At 33.4% G+C, this 23909-nt stretch overlaps 1 protein-coding gene across 1 annotated transcript in view; it reads left to right on the forward strand.

Moving 5' to 3' along the window:
• Positions 1-23909, forward strand: part of LOC123703442 (fibulin-2-like) — a 32941-nt gene that overhangs the window by 3776 nt on the left and 5256 nt on the right. The window contains exons 2-24 of the mRNA XM_045651436.1: positions 5447-5621; positions 6717-6795; positions 10171-10302; positions 11536-11599; positions 11837-11970; positions 12326-12449; positions 12938-13102; positions 14014-14181; positions 14598-14747; positions 15216-15309; positions 15505-15569; positions 15875-16003; positions 16416-16559; positions 16983-17139; positions 17437-18002; positions 18507-18803; positions 19206-19316; positions 20030-20203; positions 21113-21256; positions 21490-21647; positions 22122-22217; positions 22841-22968; positions 23709-23848. Of these exons, the coding sequence (XP_045507392.1) occupies positions 5447-5621; positions 6717-6795; positions 10171-10302; positions 11536-11599; positions 11837-11970; positions 12326-12449; positions 12938-13102; positions 14014-14181; positions 14598-14747; positions 15216-15309; positions 15505-15569; positions 15875-16003; positions 16416-16559; positions 16983-17139; positions 17437-18002; positions 18507-18803; positions 19206-19316; positions 20030-20203; positions 21113-21256; positions 21490-21647; positions 22122-22217; positions 22841-22968; positions 23709-23848 (3594 nt within the window). The remainder of the gene's footprint in view (positions 1-5446; positions 5622-6716; positions 6796-10170; positions 10303-11535; positions 11600-11836; positions 11971-12325; positions 12450-12937; positions 13103-14013; positions 14182-14597; positions 14748-15215; positions 15310-15504; positions 15570-15874; positions 16004-16415; positions 16560-16982; positions 17140-17436; positions 18003-18506; positions 18804-19205; positions 19317-20029; positions 20204-21112; positions 21257-21489; positions 21648-22121; positions 22218-22840; positions 22969-23708; positions 23849-23909) is intronic.

Here is a 23909-nt window from a genome sequence, read left to right on the forward strand (position 1 = left end):
TTGACTCGATAGAAATAATTCACGAAGTTACCTCTAAATTTCACACTTTGACGTTTTTTACTTGACATGGTTATGCCTATTATGTTATTTTTTTCATAAACAATTATATTGAAACATTTGTGAGAACTTTGTTATACCACTTCTGTCTAATTACTTTTAGTTTTGATTTAATCACGATAAAACACTTTTGGCGCTTACTATATTTTTAATTACGCAAGAAATCATCTTGCATCGCACGTTCTAGGAGCTTCAAACATAATTCTATTTCATACATCAGACGCTATCGCTCCGTTGAGACGAGTAGACCATGCTTAAATTGCTGTGCCGCGCGCCGATTTTTTAATAATATTGTTTCAATATTGTTTTTTTGAAAATGGTAAACAACAAAAGAACATTGAAACTTCAGAAACGAGAACTAAAAGAGGTCCATATTTAAATGATATCTAACTAATTTTCGAAGATAAGTATAGTATTGTAATCATATTAATAAATACCTAATTATTATTTATAATAAATAATAATAATTATTATTTATTAATATGTATTAATAAAAAATACGACTTTCGATTCATTTCAGAAACTTTATGCAGGTGAGTTTAGATATTACATAAATATGTAATATCTAATCACACTCACACGAATTTATGCAAATGCATAAATTCGTTTCCGTGGGCTGAGTATTGACGCGACGATCTTAGGTATACAAACATATATATAGGTATATATTATATGGATACAAATATTTCATTCATAGTGTTACATCAATAAAATCAAGAAAGATTTATATGTACCTAGTATATTTTTTTATTAATTACTTATTACCATTACTACTATGATTACCTACTACCTATTTGTAGATTCGTATGGTTGTTCCAGTAAATAACGTAAATAGGTTGTGAATAGTAGATATATATAATATAATAATATATTCACAATCTGTATTATAATAATCACTGGTGCAGTGAACTCCCATAAATAATTATAATCCATACTATAATATTATAAATGCGAAAGTAACTCTGTCTGTCTGTCTGTTACTCAATCACGCCTAAACTACTGAACCAATTTGCATGAAATTTGGTATGGAGATATTTTGATACCCGAGAAAGGACATAGGCTACCTTTTATTGCGAAATACATATGTACCACGGGCGAAGCCGGGGCGGACCGCTAGTTACAAATAAAATACATATATCATTCATAAGTAACACGCGAAACGGAGCGCTCTCGATTGCGCTCATATGAAACAACATTCAGTACAATGCCTACATACGAAATCCAATAAGAGAAATTTCGCGACAGTCCTGCGCGTGAATCAAAAGATGGAATAGCCATTTTTGGAGCGCCGGTTTCAAGCGACGGTGATAGCAGCAATAGCGCGCGACGCGACGGCGACCTTGCCACTCCTATATTATAAACAAACACTATGAATAGGGTTGCCAACTTTTTTTACAAGAAATAAAGTACGTATATTCATTATTCAGGTCTCTCTCTCTCTCTTGTCGGTCCCTCATGTCTGAGGATCGTGGTCAGCATCAGGGTTGCATCTGGAGCGGATGATTTGCCTCCACCGGTCTCCTGTCCATGGCGTCTCTTACGACCGTGTAAAAAAAAAATATTAAACAGTATTTATTGTAGTGTGTGCCCTCTGACTAAATAAAAAAAAATTGTGAGCGTCTAAATGTAACACATTATATCTGTCTATATTATGTGTCTGCACTTTGATACTGAAAACAGTCTTTTGTATAAATACTTTTTATTTGTTAAACAGTAAAAAGTATAATTTAGTGAAAAACAGTAGAATACTGTTTGGCAACCCTAAGTATGAATACACTCGCGAATGCAAATTCGGGGATTTTCTAATTTTGCTAAATTTTTGCGTTTGTAGTAGTGTATGGTCAGCAAATAAAAAAAACAACATTTTATTTTTAGTTTTTATTATATATACAGGGTTACTTGTAAAACACCAGCAACCTCGCAGGACAAGATACTTTACATCATAAGTAACAACATTAATAATTGTTCTACGACTTTTGATATTTTGTTAGATTTTATTTTCATAAAAAAATAAATGTTCATTTCATTTTCCGTTTGAATATTATAAACTCTACGCGCATCACAAAAATTACGTAAACAAGAAGCGAACGGGAGGGGAAAGGGGGCGTCGCGTCGCGGTTGTCCTTTCGATGATGAGTAGAACATAGACTTACAAACGTTAGGAGAGTACAATAAAAGCTTAAAAAATCATTTAAAAATAATTTATTTCGTTATGCCAACAGCCAAAAGTCGTAGAACAAATGCTACTTATGATGTTAGCTATCTTGTCCTGCGAGGTTGCCGGTGTTTTACAAATAACCCTGTATATGGGATTTTAAATTAAACTATATGTGTTTCTCCTCTGAAAAAGATGAAACTTTATTTTAATATTTGCACATTTAACATACGTATAACTTTTACATTAACAATTAACAATATAAAGTTACAACACTTACACACAAATTAAACACTTCAACAAATATTATAACAATAATAACAAATAATAACAACAATCAACAAATACAAAATTTAACAATTATGTAATAATTATAACTTTTGAATGAAATGTGTGCTTTATGTTCTAACGGTACCAAGCGACTCACGGACTGCACGTGGTACCTGCGGACAGCGTAAACTGGTTTATTCTGGTTTTGTGCGTGTTTCCACTTTCAACTATCAAGTGACGATTTATTTATTTGTTTTGTTTCGTAATTATTATGGTCAAATATTAATAACGAAACAAATTATTATGGACACGATATTTTATTGTTTCACGGTAGTCGTTTTGTCGTTTGCTCAAGAACGTGAAATTGAATGATAATTATTTTTTTTTTATAAAGTCAAAACCATTTTCTTTCAAATAAAAACTTTTTTTTATTGAAAACAAAAATCAGAGTGTTGCTAGGAATAAGTATAAAATTAAATAGTAATGTAAGGATATCGAAACATTTTTGTATAGGCCTGAACGTTATAGTGGAAACGCGCTCTAAGATCTGAGTAATATACCTACACACCACTAGATATGCAAATATTTCTCCAAGCTAATTTACCTTGTACTAATATTATACTAATATTGTAAATGTGAAAGTAACTCTCAATCACGCCTACTGAACCAATTTGCATAAAATTTGGTATAGAGATATTTTGATACCCGAGAAAGGACATAGGATAGGTTTTATCCCGGAAATCCCACGGGAACGGGAATTATGCGGGTTTTTCTTTGACTGCGCGGGCGATGCCGCGGGCGGAAAGCTAGTATATAATAAATATAATATAAAGTATAAACACAACAATTTAACATTCATTCAAATCATACAAACAAACAGACAGAATTTTTTACGGATTCGTGCTCTATACTGTTTCCCTAATATCGTTTTTTTGAATATATTACATACGTATACACTTTTTTTACTGTTTTATTATATACGTATAGATTATCATCAATAATTATAAATAAAAATTAAAAAATAATAATAAATTATCATATTACATAATTTGCCATGATTTCAACTTCACTGTATACTAACTACCGAAAATACGCGTTGAACGCGCGAAGAATATTGTGTTTAATTTAGCGTCCGATGAACTTTACGTAAGTACGGTGAGCCGTGTATGATGGAAGAATGATTGCGCGCGGCATGGCGCGCTAGGGCGGGGCCCATAACTTTAGAAATTCTCTGGCTTTATGCCCACTCTTAAAAAACGTCTACAAGAAAAAATTTAGCATCCCCAATAATGTTCCTATTTGTTTATTTATTATCTAAGTAGGTATTTATCCAACAATGTCGTAAAATATATTATTTATTCCCTAATTATAATTATTCTCAAGAATAATTACATTATAACATTAAAATAGATATATATATATTTAGATTTTATTTTTAATAACCTTATGCAGTTTTGAGCAAAAAATACATCCACTGTCAGCAAGGCATCCTATAAGGCAATAGTAAGCGTGTATTGAATACATACATTTAAAAAAAGCTACGGATTGAGAACCTGCCGGTATTTAAGGGTACACGTCGGTTAAATATGACACATGTCATGTGATAAGTTTATTTTGGTGAACCCTTTAAAAGGTCTTATCAAGATTACTTCTCAGAATTAATTATAACACTTAACTGCATCCATGAATCATTGTGAGAGAAATTTCAAGGGCTCTGAAACCAGTTGGTGATAAAATCTGAAGTGGTCAATTGAAAGTACATAACAAGATGCCCATAACGAGACGTTGTTAAATACAGGGTGTGTTTTTCAGTATTATACTTGATATCTTTGATATATTTTATAAACAGCTTGTTCGCACGCTGGATAAGATGGAAATAATATTGTTTTCTGAAAAAAAAAATGTAATTATCTAAAATTGATGCAAACTAAATCTTAGGTACGTCTTTAAAGTAACATTAGATATATCCGTAAGAATTAGAAATACTACAGTTAAAAATTGGTTAAAAACATAATATTATGCTAATCATCATCATCATCATCATTATCAGCCTATATTTGTGTACTGCTGGACATAGGCGTCAGTCATAGCACGCCACTGAGCCCGGCTAATGCATATGCTAATAATTATTAAAAATTATAATAAGTAGTTAAATGTGTAAAATGCTTATAACTGCAAAGTATAAACATACCATCGTCAAATATGTTCTGCCGTCTGTGCTTATAATTCCGTGTGAATCCTTCGTAACAGATGGGCAAGATCTCGCTTCCCTATTAAATGTATAGTTTTCAAAACAATTATTGTTCGATATATTTTTTTATAATAGATCAAGGGGAATACCATGATGTCTTTTAGTAGAATTGTTTCTAGCGTGGGAGAGTGATGGCTCTTTGCTCATTGGAAAGAATTCTGCTTTAATACATCATGATACGGGGGAAGAGTTCACAAAACATTTAAAGTACCTAACATACAACTTTACGTTGCACTATGGTATTCGCCATCTTCCTTGTTAATTTCACCGTATTATAATATCAATCCTGAAAAAACCGACATGGGTCATCTGCCAATCCGCACTTGGCCAGCGTGGTGGATTATGGCCTTTACGAGGCTATAACTTATAGGCCATAAGAGGCTCGCGTCCCAGCAGTGGGAACATATTATGGGCTGATGATGCTGATATCGATTGTGAAACAATATTGAATGAATGAATGCAATATTCTTTATTGCTCAGTAAATTACAGTATTACAAAATAAGAGCGGAACAAGTATAATATTTTCAAACTCAAACTCAAACATTTAAAACACAAACATTTATTTATTCAATTAGACTTATTTTAGAAGCACTTTCGAATCATCATTACATATTTTTAACATTTACCACCGATTCGGAAAGCAGTATCTATGGAGAAGAACCGACAAGAAACTCCATAGTTGCTCTTTTAATTTTATTATAACCTTTTACAGGATCGTTAGCAGACCAGCTGTCAGAAACCACACAGCTATGCTGCAACCAAGGCACAATGTACGCAAGGAACCACACGTCGGAGGACTGTTCCTCCTCCATACCTCCTGATGTGCCGTCAGCGTTTGGTACTCTTTGTATCTTCGCTATGGACCAGTGCTGTAAAGAGTACTTTCAGTAAGTATATAGTATATACTATATAAGAATTTGAGGATGATTGGTATCGAATAATATTTTGCTAATGATATCTTCTATTACCTTATACCATAAAGATAACTGGATATTTATTAAAACTAGGGAAATTATTATTATAGGAATAATAAATTAATAGAATACAAAATGTAAACAAATCTCTTTATACCGAATTGCCAAAGATGATGGTTCTATAGTATTTCTTTGCATAACTACGATAATGCGTGGTAAAATGTTTCCAATTCTATCAATTACAACACATTTGAGTTAAACATAAAATTCCTAGTATCCGACTTAGTAATAACCAATTTTGGTTTGTAAACACCCACGTTGAGATGTAACAATTTGATTTATATGTATTACATTGAAACTGTGCATGCTAAATTCATCTCTAAATTCTATTATGTAGATTTCAAAATTCTGTCAGCAATATGAGGGTATCGTTAAAACTTGTGGTGATACTTATAAGGAAAAGTTAAAATAGATTTAAGTGGGTCATGACCGATTTATTTATTTATGATGAATGGCATTGTGTGTAAAATTCCTGTCCTTGAAATTATGAGGCTCTCTAATCTGGAATAAACCTGAATCTTTGAACAAAAAATGAATACGACCAATTTTAAGTGGGTTTGTCTTGTCAAATCATTTATAATATTATACAGAGAATCTCTTGTTAAAACCTGCTTATTAGCGATATTTCTCTGAGACTATAACAATAGAGTTTTTATTTTAAAGATCTTTATAAAATCGATGATAACAATTTATCATCAATGATGTTTTAATTATTATAGTAGGTGATCAGTAACAGGACATTCTTTAGGTACAAATATCCTGTTGCTCAATGACGTCACATTTTTTATTAAGCTATTGCATAGCTTCTATCGCGGGCCTTGAGCGCGGGGACCGAATCGAGAAATTCCGTAACGAAAAAACCTCACGCTCCCCACTCCGACGGGCACGGAGGTGTTGCTTGAACTTTGAAGGCATAGCATGCAATAGCTTTACCGCGGCAGTCCCCAAGTGCCACACGTCTGTTTTATTATAATCTGGGTACTAAATAATACATAAATAATTTCACAGAAAGAAGAAAGACTGCGAAATAGGAGTGGATCTTGCGACTACCACGAACTCTTGCGCATCAACTCAAGACTCTACCAAGGTAAGCTGTGTTTTTTTTTTTCACATATTAATTACCTATTGCTTTTTATGTTTGGTAGGTTTTTTAAATGTATTAACCTACTTTATATCAATTTCAGAATATATTGAGTAATAATAAAAATACTTAACTATAATATTTCTACAAAATGCGAGTTGAAAATACATTTAAAAAAATATTTTTGTTAATAAAAGAATTTAATATACAGTAGTTGTGTAGTTGACAATGTGTCCATATATTGTATGAGTAATTATTATTATGTAATGTAATGTAAACTACATGCTTGTAAAGAGAGACTGTGTTTCCGGACTCTTATCAAAAGGTCTCTTCCTGAAGTCTAGGCAATAAAAATTAAAAATTATCATAAACTAGCTGCTCCGCGCGGTTTCACCCCCGTGGCTCCACTCCTGTTGGTCGTAGCGTGATGATATATAGCCTATAGCCTTCCTCGATAAATGAGCTATCTAACACTGAAAGCATTTTTCAAATTGGACCAGTAGTTCCCGAGATTAGCGCGTTCAAACAAACAAACAAACTCTTCAGCTTTATAATATTAGTAAAGATTTAACAATAAGCTCATAGTATTCTCTAGTATTTCATTTAATTAAAGACTTTAACGGATTTTAAACGCGATTTATTCACTCAGCGAGCGTGGTCACGGGGAGACTGCTGTAAAGTGTTCGAAACGTCGGGAAAATAATGAATAAATCGCGTTTAAAATCCGTTAAAAAGTCTTTAATTACTAAATAAGTTCATAACTAAATCTATATCGTCTTTTATATCAATTAGATGAAATCATGTTAAAATATCATAATAATTATTTTATGATATATGCGGATTTTCTTAGTAAGATAAATCTAATCTGTATGACAATAAAGCATTTGTGTGTTGTGGAATTAATGTGTATTTGCCAGTTAGAATATTTGCGCTAATAAACTCAGAACATATTAGTTCAATACGATGTTAATCCATACCAATTAATAATGACACAACAAATAGTGGAAATATTCTTATAGCATTATAATTATAAATAACTAGCGGTCCGCCCCGGCTTCGCCCGTGGTACATGTTTACGTTTTCTCTACATAAGAACCATCCTCGTACTTCAAGGAATATAATAAAAAAAGAATTATCGAAATCGGTTCAGCCGTTCTCGAGTTATGGAATTACAACGAAAAGTGGCATTGATTTTTATATATTAGATTAGCAGTCCGCCCCGGCTTCGCCCGTGGTACATGTTTACTTTTTCTCTCCGTAACAACCATTCTCGTACTTCAAGGGATATTATAAAAAAATAATTATCGAAATCGGTCCAGCCGTTCACGCGAAATAGGGATTCATTTTTATATACAGAGGATTGGGTACTCATTTCCCACGCTTGTGGTATTAATTTATTATTTACATTTTTTACATATTATGTACTAGAATAGAGATAAAAGATACAACAATAATTTTATATAAAAATAACACAGACAACGTACATACGAAAAGGCAGTCTTATCCAGACAACCTTGTTAATTAGTTTTATTAATATTTTAATTATCTATCATAACATCAGAGCATAATTATTCATCATTAAAAAGTAGATTTTTTATCGCGAAAATATTTATAAAAATTTTTTGTTAGTCTTACCGGGAAAAGTATTATAAATACCTACTCTCGTCTCTAATAAGTAGGATATCATCAGTAGGTAACCGATAGTGGATATATTCTGTTAGACACTGGACTATCTTATAATATTACTTAACCAAACACTGGGTAACTAGGTAATTAGGTATTCTGTTATCTTAGAGAGAGATAACATTTATGAGACTGCGGGAATTTCACTTTGTTTCTGATAAAATAGTTTGTGGATTAATATAATATCAAATAGCTTTTATTTATTGAATTTATAATTAATTTAATGTTTAAAACTGCTATGATTTTTGTTATAGATTTAAAATAGTTAAAACTGCCATGATTTTTGTTAAAGATTTAACCTAGTTTGTATGGAATATAAATGCTTTGAAAAATAATATATTATGCAGGAGAGTAAAAAGCATAAATATTTAAAATACAAACCACATGATATTGTTAATCGATTCTCAAAGCTCGTTCGTCTCTTGAACACTTGTTAATCGACTTCTTTCCATTCTTCGTAATTTCCGTACCTATTATTACAATTAAGTTCGGTTTTACAATGTTATGCTCACGATTAGTACAAAGTACAATATTTAGGTAGCATTGTTCAAAACTTATCTATAGTCTATTTATAGTAATATTATAAAGCTGAAGAGTTTATTCGTTTGAACGCGCTAATCTCAGGAACTACTGGTCCGATTTGAAAAATTATTTCGATGTTCAATAGCTCATTTATCGAGGATGGCTATAGGATATATATCATCACGCTACGACCAACAGGAGTGGAGCCACGGGGGTGAAACCGCGCGGAGCAACTAGTCTATAATAAAGCTGAAGAATTTGTTCGTTTGAACGCGCTAATCTCAGGAACTACTGGTCCGATTTGAAAAAATATTTCGATGTTAGATAGATCATTTATCGAGGATGGCTATAGGCTGTCATCACGCTAAGACCATACGGAGCGGAGCAACGCGGGGGAAGTCGCGGGGCGCAGCTAGTTATGCATAATATAATAACTGTGCACGCATTTGCACTATATATTCACATTTCCGATAAAATTATTACACAAATAATTTTTTTCAAGTACCTTCACGTTAATACATTCTAATTTATATTTTTGTTGACACACATATTTAGTTTGTTGGTATATTAATTGTAAATGTTGATATAACAAATTATTATTTGTGTAAATATCTGCTAGCAGTTACGTGCGTCATATAACTCGTTATATGTCTGTATGTATTTAATATTAGGTCCATTTTATGTATGGAACTAAGGTATAGAAAATAAAATATACAAACTGTAGGTACTTATAGGTTACATTTTTAATTTCCAATCCAAGCTTTATAAATAAAAGTTTATTTCCAATCTAAACTTACGTTTATGTAGGTATTCGGAATATTAATTTTTGGCATGCTTTTCAAATTCATAAATCAACCCTATAATATCTTCTCATCATCATCAGCATGGGCTGACCGACATGTAAATGGTTACATGTCGGTTTCCTCACGATGTATCCTTCACCGTTCAAGCAGTGGTGATGTTATAACATGCGCAGATAAATTGAAAAAACAAATTTATTTCCTGCACGCCCGCCTGGTCTCGAACCTCGAACTAATTGATTTGAAGTCTGAGCATAATATCTTCTATGATGACTGAAAAGTTTTGTTTACAAAACCCTTTAAAAAACTGTCAACATAAAAACATTCTCAAACAAATAAACACCTTAATTCCTACACAATAAGGTTGACATTCCAGAAATGTTGCCTCCAATGCATGGGCGGCACATCGATCGGCAAAGCGCGTGGCGGGTCCGCGTGCAATCTCCCCATCAGCGGCAAAAGCGCTGAGCAGCTGCTCGCGGCGGACGCGTATTCGCAGTGTTGTAAGGTAAGAAGCTGCTGAAAGGTATATACAGGATGTAATCGTTAAGTGTGCACAGACGATTATTCCGTAACTACTTATTGCAGATATCAAAAAACTTTATGTTGATATCGAAAGCCCTTTACCTAATGAGTAAAATGAAAAGAATAACTTTTAAAAAATAAAACGGGAAATATCCAAAAAGTTACATTAAACACTCCCATACATTGAATTTTCCATACATTTTATGTTCAAAGCAAATGTTCGAAGTGACGTCCTCGTTTTGAAATACCTACCATTGTACTCCACATCGAGCTCTGTTTAGGTACAGTTTCAAAAAAAGAACCAAAATTTTTCATATTACATGTTTCAGATAGTCATATCTTATACTAAATGTATGGGAGTGTTTGGCGTAAATTTTTTGGATATTTCTGGTTATATTTAAAAAAAGTTATTATTGTCGGAAAGGGCTTTGAATATCAGTTTAAAGTTTTTTGATATCTGCAATAGCTTACGGAATGATCGCCTGTGCACACTTAACGATTACACCCTGTATAAGTATAAAATATGTATAAAGGCCTGAATAGCTGCTAACGGTAGACGCATACTTGCAGTTTTTGCAATACAATATAAGCTGAAGCCGCTGAAAGGTATAAATAAAAAAAATTGTGCGTGTACTAGTGTACACACGTAAGAGGTGAAACTTCTATATGACCTTATTTTTTAAAAAATAATTTACTATATGCAACTTTACAGAGATACGTCGAATCACGCGTGGTAGGGATAAGAAAAAGATGGCGCGTAAAATGTCACGCGTAACGAAAAAATGTTACACTAAATTTTTTTCCAACCCCGTTATAGAAGTTTCACTTCAAAAAAGTTTATGACGCCGTAAAGCGCTGAACAGCTGCTAACGTTGCATGCATACGTGTACATGTAGTGTTGTAAGGTAAACTGAAGCCGCTGAAAGGTTTAAATATATAAACATGTTCATTTCAGGTTGTTTGTTTTTATAGCGGATTTGGGTTGAAGGGTTCTGTAACGTTACGTGTGCAATCTACATATCTCATATTATAATGTTAAAAGAAATTGTAAACAGTGAAGCCTACTGTTATAATCATAAAGGTGATTTTGGCTTAACTACTACCTACTTTGATTATTAATTGACTCTGAAGTAGTAGTACCACGGACTACTAAATATTTAACTGGTACCGTATTACTGTTATTATATCATGTTACAAATTTATAATTTTCTTATAGAACTCAGCAAGGCAAGATTCTTCACCAAGACCTACAGCGCCACGACCAGTTTTCAAAGATGAGGGTAAGAAGCCATGTTAAAGTATATTATGAAATATTTCATATTGTAATTGCATATTTACCAAATTTCAATTTAAACCTTTCTTAGTTTAATTAAATAATTTACCTTCTACAACAATAACGTTCAATAAACAAAGTTTTTGTTAGTCTGTAATAATGATCGAAAGATCCAGAATGTCTTACAACATTATTTTAAAACTCAGTGCAAAACACTTTTCTGAAAATTTTCTATTATTTTCAGAGGTATATTCAGTTTGTGAAGAATACGCACCCAATGAGTTATGTGCCCACCATTGCATCCCGATACCGGGGTCTTATAAGTGTGAATGCAATCCAGGCTTCATGCTTATGTCTGATGGAAAGAATTGTAAAGAGGTAAGATTGTGAGATAGGAGTATTTTTGGTTTTATTATACATGTAAAAACTAGTGTATCAGAAAAAAATAATTATGGTATGCAGTTTACAATTTTTTTATTATATTTTAGATGGGTTAAATGCTTCATGTTCAGGTTTTAATAATATACTTACAACAATAATTGGAAATGTTTTACACAGTCTCTTTAAGAATTTAAAAACATCGAGAATTTTAAACGTAATTAAAGCACTATGCCATCACAAAACAAAAAACAAAAATGATATAATCTTTTTGAAAATAATACTGATACTAATATTAACACGATAGACTAACAATTGTCTAAAAATAATATGATAAAAATAAACAATTAAACAGGTGACGAAGAACAGATGCAAGCCACACAACCCGTGCCAGCACAAATGCAACGATAACGGCATCGAAGTAAAGTGTTCCTGCAGACGCGGATATCAACTCATGCAAGATGGGAAATCTTGTGAGGGTAAGTAAACATTACTACACTACGCTTATCTAAACTAAATACACAAAAATAGGGATGGAAACAAGAAGGAAAAACCATGACCTTTCCACCCGCAGCTTCACCCGCGCAGTCAAAGAAAAACCCGCATAGTTCCTGTTCCCGTGGGATTTCCGGGATAAAACCTATCCTATTTCCCGGGGTAAAAAGTAACCTATGTCCTTTCTCTGGTATCAAAATATCTCTATACCAAATTTCATGCAAATTGGTTCAGTAGTTAAGGCGTGATTGAGTAACAGACAGACAGACAGAGTTACTTTCGCATTTATAATATTAAGTTTGGATGTACTAAATATGAGGTGAACGGAAATAATTTTAGTTGTTTTTATTAGTTTAACTTTATACAATACTATTTCTAACGAACTCTCTTTATTCTATTCCGTAATTTTACCTGCAGTTTCCAACCAAATTATTGATATTATCTTTATTTAATTAAAGGACTTGGTTTTCAGATATCGACGAATGCTCGCTAGACCCTCCAGTATGTCTCCCAAACACGCAATGCCACAACATCCTGGGCTCATACAAATGTATTCCCTTGAAGCATTCCAAGAGCCAGGATAAGGGACAGTGTCCGAGTGGTTTCACCAGGAATCTAGCTAATAATGCTTGTGATGGTAAGGTTTTTTTTTTCATTTATACTTTTTTTTTGTATGTCGGATTCAATAAATGTCTTTTTGATATCAATCATAGTTTGAATGGTTCTTTATCATTACAATCTTGTATCGGTAGAAACTAATTTTCTTATTATTGCATATCAATTTATTTCCAGAACAAGTGATTATGATAGTTCTGTTTGTTCTGTTTTAACGTGCTATTAGCAAATTGGTAGTCATTTTGGCACTCCACCACGATTTAATTCAAAAAGTTTAGCACAGGGATTCAATAACCTTTAATAAATTTCGATCCTGGCGGAAAATGTTGGAAACATTACACATGGTAATTTTGTTAATAATTAATTATGAAAGTGTTATGGACCTACATTTGACCCTTGTGGAACTCCAAAATTTTATTTCATTGATTAAAATCCAATAACATTCTTGTAGAATCTTTTTTATTATTATAATTAAACCATTGTGCACCCGAACCATTGAACCCGTTTAACCATATTCTACAAATTTTGTAGCAATTACATGATACGATACCTTGTCGAAAGCATTGCTAAAATCTGTGCATCGAATATAACATGAACTTGATTTCACACGCCTAATATCTGAACTTTGATATAGCTTTTGTGAACAGAAACATCCAAGTTTATAAAAAATTGTATTTTACGACTTACGAGTTTAGTTACTAGTGTTGTATAAGAACTTTTGCGTGTGGTTGTTACTGAGCTCTTTTACAGCTGGACTGATTTTAATGCTAGTTACATTATAAATAAATATATTCGGTTTACCATAATATCAATCTGGAGATATTAAGTTATTATGACCATTGTGACGTTTGAGTAAATTTTTTTGCGAGAGAGTTTTCCATACTTTATCTGTCATTTTATCAGACACATATGTAAGTCTCTATGTCCTCCCAGATATAAACGAGTGCAAGCTGCCCAACCCCCCCTGCCCCCCCTACCTATGCACGAACACGATCGGAGGCTATGCTTGTGGGGGGACCCCGGGGGACCCCGCCAACCTCCCGCGGAGGGAGGAGCGGTGTCCCCCCGGCTTCAGAGCGGGGAGGGAGGAGGAGTGCGATGGTATGTCACTATACACTAATGAAGGAAGCTTGGAATAACGAGTGCAATCTCCCAAAACACCTATTCTTATAAAAAGCATGTTCAAAAATATTAATAAAAATTGTTGCTAAAAAATAAATTTCAATATTATGGACAATAAAATGATGTTAAAAAAATAACTGAGAAAATTAAATTTAATATTGACCAGCTTATTTTGATAAAGACAGACTTTCAATTTTGTCTTTCCAACTAAATTTAAACCAAGAAACGCTGCTCGAACTATCAATAGAATATAATATTATATTTAATGTTGGCCAGCAGTCCAATTGCCAAAAATCCAAAGAATACAGAATCTTTAAAAGCATTTCAAATATTATAATCAATTTAAATGCCACATCATATTAACCCAAGAAAATATACATAACTGAAACTTACAGACGTAGACGAATGTGCAATGAACAAAGACGACTGCAACAAGCTATCGCAGTTCTGTATAAACACTCGCGGTTCGTTCCATTGTCAGGACAAAGGGTCACAGCATTGCCCGCCTGGCTTTAAGAGTAATAGGAGTACTAATAAATGTGAAGGTGAGTAATGAAATAAGGGGATTGTGAAGATTCCCTACTGTTATAAGGTTTACTAATGTTTAATAACTAAGGTTTAATAAATCAGGCCCCGGAACCACAGACACAATAGAACATCTATTGTGTCGTGGACCGATCGGGCCGCTCGGGGCTCAATGGGTTAAGTAAGAAGATAATAATATGAAGGGACTCTTCTGGTAGAGACGAATATCCGATTAATTTATGTAATTTTAAACTTTCAACCCTTTTGTTTTAAATTAGGTATATTGTTATTTTCAAAAATTGGTGAACCCTTTGAAGAATGTGACAAAAAGATTCGATTATACTTCATGTTATCTATCCTCCATGAAATATACATAGGTAGTTCAAGATTTAGTTGTTAAAATGTATCACAAGTAAATGAAAAACAAGCAGATTTGAGTTTTTCATTTTGAATTGATTCGGTTTCTTTATTTTTTGTTTGTTTTATAGATATCGATGAATGCGAAGAAAATGAGGACATTTGCAAACCGAATGAGATCTGTGTCAACGTGCCTGGAGAGTATGACTGTAAACCTAAACATAGGTATGAAATTAAATTGTTGCTTGAAAATAAAGAACCTGATTCTCAATACAATGTTTCCAACAAATAAATAGGTACTATATTAGATATCCTAAAATCTGATGATATGAATATCTCTAGTAAACTAGGAGGTAACTATGAATTACTAATGTGAAAATATTTGATTTTGTATTAATTTCTGCATTTCTAAATTTTCAGTAAAGCAGCCAAATCGTCATGTCCAGATGGTATGAGAGAGAATCCAGATACGAAAATATGTGAAGGTAAGAATGTAGAACATTTATTTTACCAGTTCAGAATTTCTGTGTATAAATTTGATGAAATTTAATTTTCACTGAGTAATAAGTATGAGGATTTTGATATTGATTGTTTGGAATATTTTTTTATTCATGGAAGAAGTCCTGCAATTCAGTTGAAATGTACATTAAATTTGGAATAACTTAATTTGGATTTTTTCTTAAATCCTTGAAGGAAATTACTAAACCAATTTGTCCGAAATTTAAATTAATCTTACCAACAACTTTTATTTTAATTCTGACCTATTTCAAATAGATTTCCAACATTTCAGATATAGACGAATGTGCAGAAGGCACGCACTTATGTGACCAGTATCAGAACTGTTTGAATACAAATGCCAGTCATGAGTGCATTTGTAAAGAGGGCTTCGAGTTGGACCATACTACTGGAGCTTGTGTTGGTTAGTTTATTTTTATTACCTTTATTATTCGGGACTTATCCAAGACTATCTTTTTCTAGAAATTCCTTTGCATGACTTTTTATGTAAAAATATTTTTGATTTGTTTGAATTGTAGATGTAATAGTTCCAATATTTGAAGCATCATGAAGAATTCTTTCTGAATTAGCCAATTTTCAAGGGAAATCTTCTAAATTACAATGGCAGATTTTATATCATTTGCTGTCTTTCTTAGGCTTTTTGTCTTATATTACTGTACATTGAATTAACCTGAATCTGCTATCGTAATTTAATACTATGCCGAAGTTTATCCAAGATTATATTTTGTTCTTAATTTTTTAAACTCTTGCCGCAAGTATCTGAAAATTTAATACTAAAAAATCCGATATTAAAACAAGTCTACAAATAATTTTAGATATAAACGAATGTGCAACCGACCAAAACACTTGCATCCCGGAATCCCAGCGCTGCGACAATACCGTCGGCTCTTATCTCTGCATACGTTTCATCTCTTGTGGTACTGGGTATATCCTCCACCACTCCACTAGTACTTGTGAAGGTTAGTTTATAATAACTAGGTTACTTTTCTGTTTTGAATAAAACTATACGTATATTTGGTTTTTGATAATTGTCAAATAATTTTTAAGTTTTCAAGTAATAGTACTTGAAAACTTAATAATTATTTTTTTTTATTTATAACACAAATAACAATCGAAATATTGAAAGTACGATATTTAATATCTTAAGTACCTACGAATATTTATACATTGTCAAGTAGAAAACCAATTTATCTTAATTTTATTTCTTATGTTGTAAGATATAAAATTTGATAATATGATCATAATATTACTATCCAATTTTCAAAAATATAAAAAAAAGATTTTAGACAACCCATGAATGTAAATTTCCAAAATAAACCCAAATATTTGTTACATCTTTTATGAAATAAAATTAATATAATACATTTATATAAAACCTACAGACATAGACGAGTGTGCGATAGGCACGCACAACTGCGCACGCGCAGGTCCCGAATACCACTGCGTCAATATACCCGGCTCGTTCCGTTGTCAAAAAACCCACCCCACCACACCACCACCACCACAACCGGAATACGAATACGAGTATTATGATACTGAGTGAGTGTTAAAACCTAAATTTAAAATCAGAATTGTTTATATAACATTAATACGTAATTTGCTCTGACTACAGTAAAGAATAAATGATATTTTCCACGATTATTTAGATAATTGTTTGCTATGTAATTGGACAGGATGATTTCAATTTCTCTCTTTATTTAATACGGTTAATATTCACGTATAATTACAGTATTAAATTCTAACCAATATCTTAAATTCACAAAGGAAAACAACTAGTAATATAAACGCTTGATTTTCATATAAAATAGAATATCATTTTAAATAAATTATTTACAGCGATGAAATAGAAGGTGCTAAAAATACCACCGAGGCAGAAACAACAACAACACCCCAGCCAGAACCAACAACAATTACTGTATCATCGAGCACGACTAGCACAACTCCTGAACCACCAAAAACTGAAAAGGAACCGGAAATCGATAATAACATCGACGTCAACGAACCAAAGAAAGAAGAACCAATAGAAGCTCCACAACCAACTGAAGTAGCTAAAACAGAGCCAAAAGAAGCAGATAGAGATATATATCATTTAGATCCAGAAAACGAACCAAAAATAACAGAAATACCAGTAGAACCAGAATATCCTGTCACTTACCCAGATATTAAACCTACAGAAAAACAAAATGAAGTGACAGAAAGTACACAACCAACTCCAACGTCTCCTAAAATGGTATATGTAGATGTTGGTGAAGGAACTGCGATAGTGAAAGGTGATAAAAAAGATGATGGCTCTGTAGAAGTGAATACTAAAGATCTACCGAAGAATGAATGGACTGTAATACACGGGAAGCCGACGGATTGTCAGCCTGGGTTTGAATTAGATGAATATGGCGCTTGTTTTGGTAAGGATAAATATAATTGTTTTTATCTACACTAATATTATAAAGAGGAAAACTTTGTTTCTTTGTTTGTTTGATTGTAATGAATAGGCTCATAAACTACTGGACCGATTTTAATAATTCTTTCACCATTCGAAAGCTACATTATCGACGCGTAATATAGGCTATATATTATCACGCCTTAGCGTGGCTCCGCTCTTGTTGGTCTTAACCAACAGGAGTGGAGCCACGCGGGTGAAACCACGCGGTACAGCTAGTTTATAATAATTGCACTTATATCGATAGTTTTTATCGTTGTTTCGTTCACAAAGTTAATTTAAATGCTATTCAAATGACTATTGCTTTAGAGTACATCTATTTCGCTTCATTTTTTAAATATGTTTTTCCAATTATTTGACTTTTTTGCTGCTCATAACTATTCTTAATAAGTATCAACCAAGACAACCAAAACTATAGTGCTTTTCAGTTGCTAATTTTAATTTATATATATAATGATTGTTTCCGTAGATATCGACGAATGTGCAACAAACAGACATACATGTTCAGGCTTAACTGAAACATGTAGAAACACTATGGGTGGTTATCTGTGTGAATGTGCTTATGGCTTCCGTCGAGATTTGTCCACCGGTATCTGTGTGTTCATTATCACATCGACTTCGACTTCGACTACATTAACACCTTCGACTACTTCTACTACAACTTCAACGACTACGTCAACGACCACTTCGACTACGACTCCAGCACCCACAAGTTCGACTTCGACTACAACTAGCACTGTCGCACCGCCAACTTCTTCAACTAGAAGTGAGTTATCTTACATTTTATTATTATCAACATCAAACTTGTTACAAATATCTAATTCATTCAATCTCTCCGCATATTTTCTGTCTAGAGACGTAAAATAAGAAACATAATTGTTATCTTTAGCTTTCAAATCATATTATACCTATCTATACTAATATTATAAAGAGGAAAGGTTTGTATGTTTATATGTATGGTTTTCATGCATAAACTACTGGACCGATTTTTATGAAATTTTTATGAAATAGAACATAGGCTAACTTTTTTGCGAAATATGTACCACGGACGAAGCCGGGGCGGACCGCTAGTGTTAAATAATTATGTCGTATCTGTATCTATGCACTCATTTTAAATACTTTTTATTACTTTTACCTTCTTTAGACCATTTATTATAATAATTTTTAGATTACTTCTGGGGCTACCCGGACTACCGGCCAGTGAAAACAAGACCGTTCATCCCCATGACAACTTGTGACGCTGGCTATCGGTATAACGTACGACTTGGTACATGTGAGGGTAAGTTCAATGACCTTTACCTATACCCTTTGTAATAAAATACACTATTTTATTTTTTATGTATGAATCTTTAATAGCAGTGTTAACTTTTAGCCAAATTTTCATCCTCTACTGGCATTATTCAAACAATGTGTGTGACAATTTGTGAATTTTGATTAGTGCATTTCCTTGGTATTAGTTAAATTTCAATTGAATAGTAAAGCTATCGCAGTCATTCATCGCCATCATTTTTATTTCTCTTCAGTATTGACTAATGTCTGTTACAAGTAACTATGTAGGTTGATCAACGTTTTTATATTTAAGCTAGCTTTAATACAAACGCTTTTTTTCTTGCATTAGACAATTTATCAATTCCGTTAGGTACATCACTAAAAATTTTTCTTTTCTCACTAAAGAAAACACCATTATTACATGTCTTATCTCTCCTCCTCTCCAACGAAGATGTAGACGAATGTACAACGAGCAAAGTTCATTAAATGTCTTATCTTTCTTCTTTTTTTTAAGAATATGTAGACAAATGTACAACGGGCAAAGTACCATCATTAAATAAATAAATAAATATTTCGGGACAATTTTCACACACGACACAATCTTATCATACTAATTTTTCGCTTGTGTTACGAAACCAGATGGCTGATAAACATACATATATAATTTTAAATACATACTTATATGTATAGATAATTAATTATTTAATTCTTTCTTCACCAAAGACGTGGACGAATGTACCACGGGCAAAGCGAACTGTGCCGTGGGTGAAGTGTGCGTGAATACAGCGGGTGGGTACCGATGTGAGTGCGCCCCGCACTGGCGGTTAGACGCGCGCAGGCAACGCTGCGTGCCGCACACTGGGGGGGGCTTCCCGGAGGGGTACGGGAACCAGCCGGGTGAGTGGGGGGTTAACGGGGTCATTATCACTATCATCAACATATTCACTAGCGCTAACACCAATATTAACTTCATTAACAATATAAGAAAGAAAGAACAAGTGATAACTGCGTTAAAAACAACCGACTTCAAACTTGCACTTGCAACATTTACCAATACAGACAATAATGCTCATAAAATAAAAACTACATGGCCTATTCGAATAAAATTTTTATGGGACCAATTCGACACCATCCCGCATCGAACAAAAAAAGAATCACGCAAAAAAAAAACATACCAGCCGAATTGATAACCTCCTCCTTTTTTTTGAAGTCGGTTAAAGAAAGAAAGAAAAAATATTTATTGCCACAAATGTTACACACACTTAACTACTACTTATATTACTAAAAAACATACACTAGTTACATGACAATCGGGTCAGACTCAGCCGTGCTGTCGGGCTTTAACACCTGAGCAGCGCTGATTTTCAGTCTAATATTCTCATAACTATATTAGACTGAAAATAACTAATTCCTCATAACTATCACCACCATTATCTCCATCAACATTATTCTCTTCACCATCACTATTATCATAATCACCGTTATAATCACGATCATCTTCAGCACTATCTTGAGCATTACCACTTTCGTTAAGACCCTTATCACAATCACTATCATTACCACCATCATTTTCACAACTACAGTTCGAACTGTGCTATCGGCGAAGTGTGCGTTGACACAACATGCGTTATCTTTGAGAATGCATACCACACTCGTGACTGGAAACACGCAAACAGGGGGTTGTTAATACTAAACATCTCATCGTATTACTATAGAAGAAGTAGTTTAATTCTAAAATGATATTCTTATCTTCAGTGTACAATATTATTAATTGCTTTGCTAATACAAATCATTATTTTTTTCCAGAATATTCTCCAGTGGATCCTCAAGATATAATTCCCAACACACACCACCAAATTCCTGAACCTGATATTACATCTTTTGATCACAGTGGTCCTACATCAAGCTGCCCTTGGGGCACTAAATTAGGGGATGATAACACTTGCCAAGGTAATAAAAAGACATCTTATTGCCTTCAATAATTCTTGTTCCCCGAATTAATAAATAATCGCTTTTTAGATATTGCCTCCATTTAAGTTTAAAAAGTTTCTTTGTTTAGTTCAATTTTTTAAATAAATCTTAACTTTTTTTTCTTACGTTATTTCGATACTTACATAAAAGTCAACATTTTTTTTTATAAAATATGCTGTAATTTAGGTGTTTAATTTTTTTTTATATTTCAGACATAGACGAGTGTGCGACCGGGGAAGCAAAGTGTGGACCTTTACAGTTATGCACCAACTTGCCTGGCGGATACACTTGCAGTTGTCCCAAGGGACACCGACTCATTGGGGACCATGAGTGTGAAGACGTTGATGAGTGTGCGTTAGGTGGTAGTGTGGTAAGTGGTTTATTTCAATTTGATTACATTTCAATTTTGAACTAGTACTAAAGAGTGACTGTTTAGTAAAGTAGAATTTTCAAGTACTATTTTAATTAGATGTTTAGTTATGTCACTTATTGTGCGAGCTTGGTTCATTTCGTACCGAAAGTCTAATAGATCAAGTATTTTAAAGATATCGTTAGTTAAATCAGTTAAAGTACGAGCTTGGCTCAATTTGTAACGAAACTCTGAACAATAATCAAATAAAGCGCGTGAGAAAAACTAAAAATAGTGACACAAACTTGATAGATTTATAGATTGCATCAAATGTATGAAATGGTCCTTCGAGCCGGATTTGCATTTTAAACCTGTGTATAATTTACATAAATATTTTTTTTCAAATTTATATTATGTAATTGCAATATACATATTACTCGTTAACTTGCTTTGTAATATATTTACTTAATGCATTTTCTTTTCTGGGGGTTTTAGCCCATCTGCTCTCAAAATGCGGACTGTGTGAATACAGTGGGATCTTATCAATGTCGTTGTCACGAAGGTTTTAGAACTGCTCCCGTTAATGACAAGGTAAGGTTTCATTGAGTATATTAATTTCAATTAATTCAACGTTCTTGGTTTAAATAATATAAGGCTAGAACATTTATTGATAAAAAAACACAAACAAATAGAGGGTAAAAACAAATAAACCAGCTAAGTAAAACGTTGAACGATCATGTTAGCTACATCAACGACTAATTCTAAAAGACATACACACAAAAAGGACGAATGCAATTCGTTTTAGAACGGAACATTATTAAATTGATAACATAATAGATAATGGCTTACATATGATGGATTTGCCAATGCAGTTTTATAATAGTCTAAGATACGAAGCCGCGGGCGGTAAGCTAGTCCATACTAATATTATAAATGCGAAAGTAACTCTGTCTGTCTGTCTGTCTGTTACTCAATCACGCCTAAACTACTGAACCAATTGGCATGAAATTTGGTATAGAGATATTTTGATACCCGAGAAAGGACATAGGATAGGTTTTATCCCGGAAATCCCACGGGAACGGGAACTATGCGGGTTTTACTTTGACTGCGCAGGCGATGCCGCGGGTGGAAAGCTAGTAGTCTATAAAAAGTGCAAGTATTCGGATCTCGTACAATGAATATTCAATATATTGAATGACTTGTACAATGTACAGGTGTGTGTGGATGTGGACGAGTGTGTGGAAGGGCGCGCGGGCGAGCTGTGTGAGCAGCGCTGCAACAACGTGTGGGGAGCTTACCGCTGCTCCTGCCATCGCGGGTACAGACTGCAACCCGATAACAGGTACTGTATCTTCTGTTTTATTCGTGTGTTTAGAAAATAATTTAACGGATTTTAAACGCGATTTATTAGCCCATTGAGCCCCAAGCGGCCCGATCGGTCCCAGACACAATAGATTTTCTATTGTGTCTGTGGTTCCGGGGCCTGAGTTATTAAGCTATTGCATAGCTTCTATCGCGGGCCTTGAATGACGGGACCGAATCGAGAAATTCCGTAACGAAAAAACCTCACGCTCCCCACTCCGACGGGCGGAGGTGTGGCTTGAAGGCATAGCATGCTTTACCGCGGCAGTCCCCGAGTGACACACGTCGTTTTTTATTTTATTATTATGAAATGAATAAATAGATCACTGCTAGTGATAAAGCCGCTAATTGTGCTACATCTTACTGGTGCTATTTTTTTATTGTTTTCTTGTTATAAAATAATTGTACTACAATAAAGTGTAATAAATAAATAAATATTAAGCCGATGTTTTGTTTTTACAGTAAGCGTGAAAGAAATAGGTACTGAGCAATGTGTAGATTGTTGATGCTGATGATAATCCTGTTTTTTTTTGTGAATTACCTTAAATTTTCAAAAATTCAAGAATTGTTACGTTATTTAGTGACCAGTTTTTTTTTACAATTTTGATGTTTACAACATGTATTTAACCTACTCTCATTTATAATTAATTGATTTTTTGATTTAACTAATGTTTTACTACACCTACCAATTCTTCATTGATAGTTGCATTCGCTTTACAGAACTTGCGCAGATGTAGACGAATGTACGGAGTTCAAATCGAAGCACCTCTGTGTGGGACGGTGTGTGAACGAGCCAGGAAGCTATCGCTGTTCTTGTCCCTCGGGTTATCGACTCTCTGAAGATAAGAGGAGCTGTATTGGTAAGTATTTTTAGTTTATTAATAGGATGAATAAAAAAAAAAAACTAATTGTTCTTTTCGA

Source organism: Colias croceus, chromosome 26 (genome assembly GCF_905220415.1).
Source record: "Colias croceus chromosome 26, ilColCroc2.1".
NCBI lineage: Eukaryota > Metazoa > Arthropoda > Insecta > Lepidoptera > Pieridae > Colias > Colias croceus.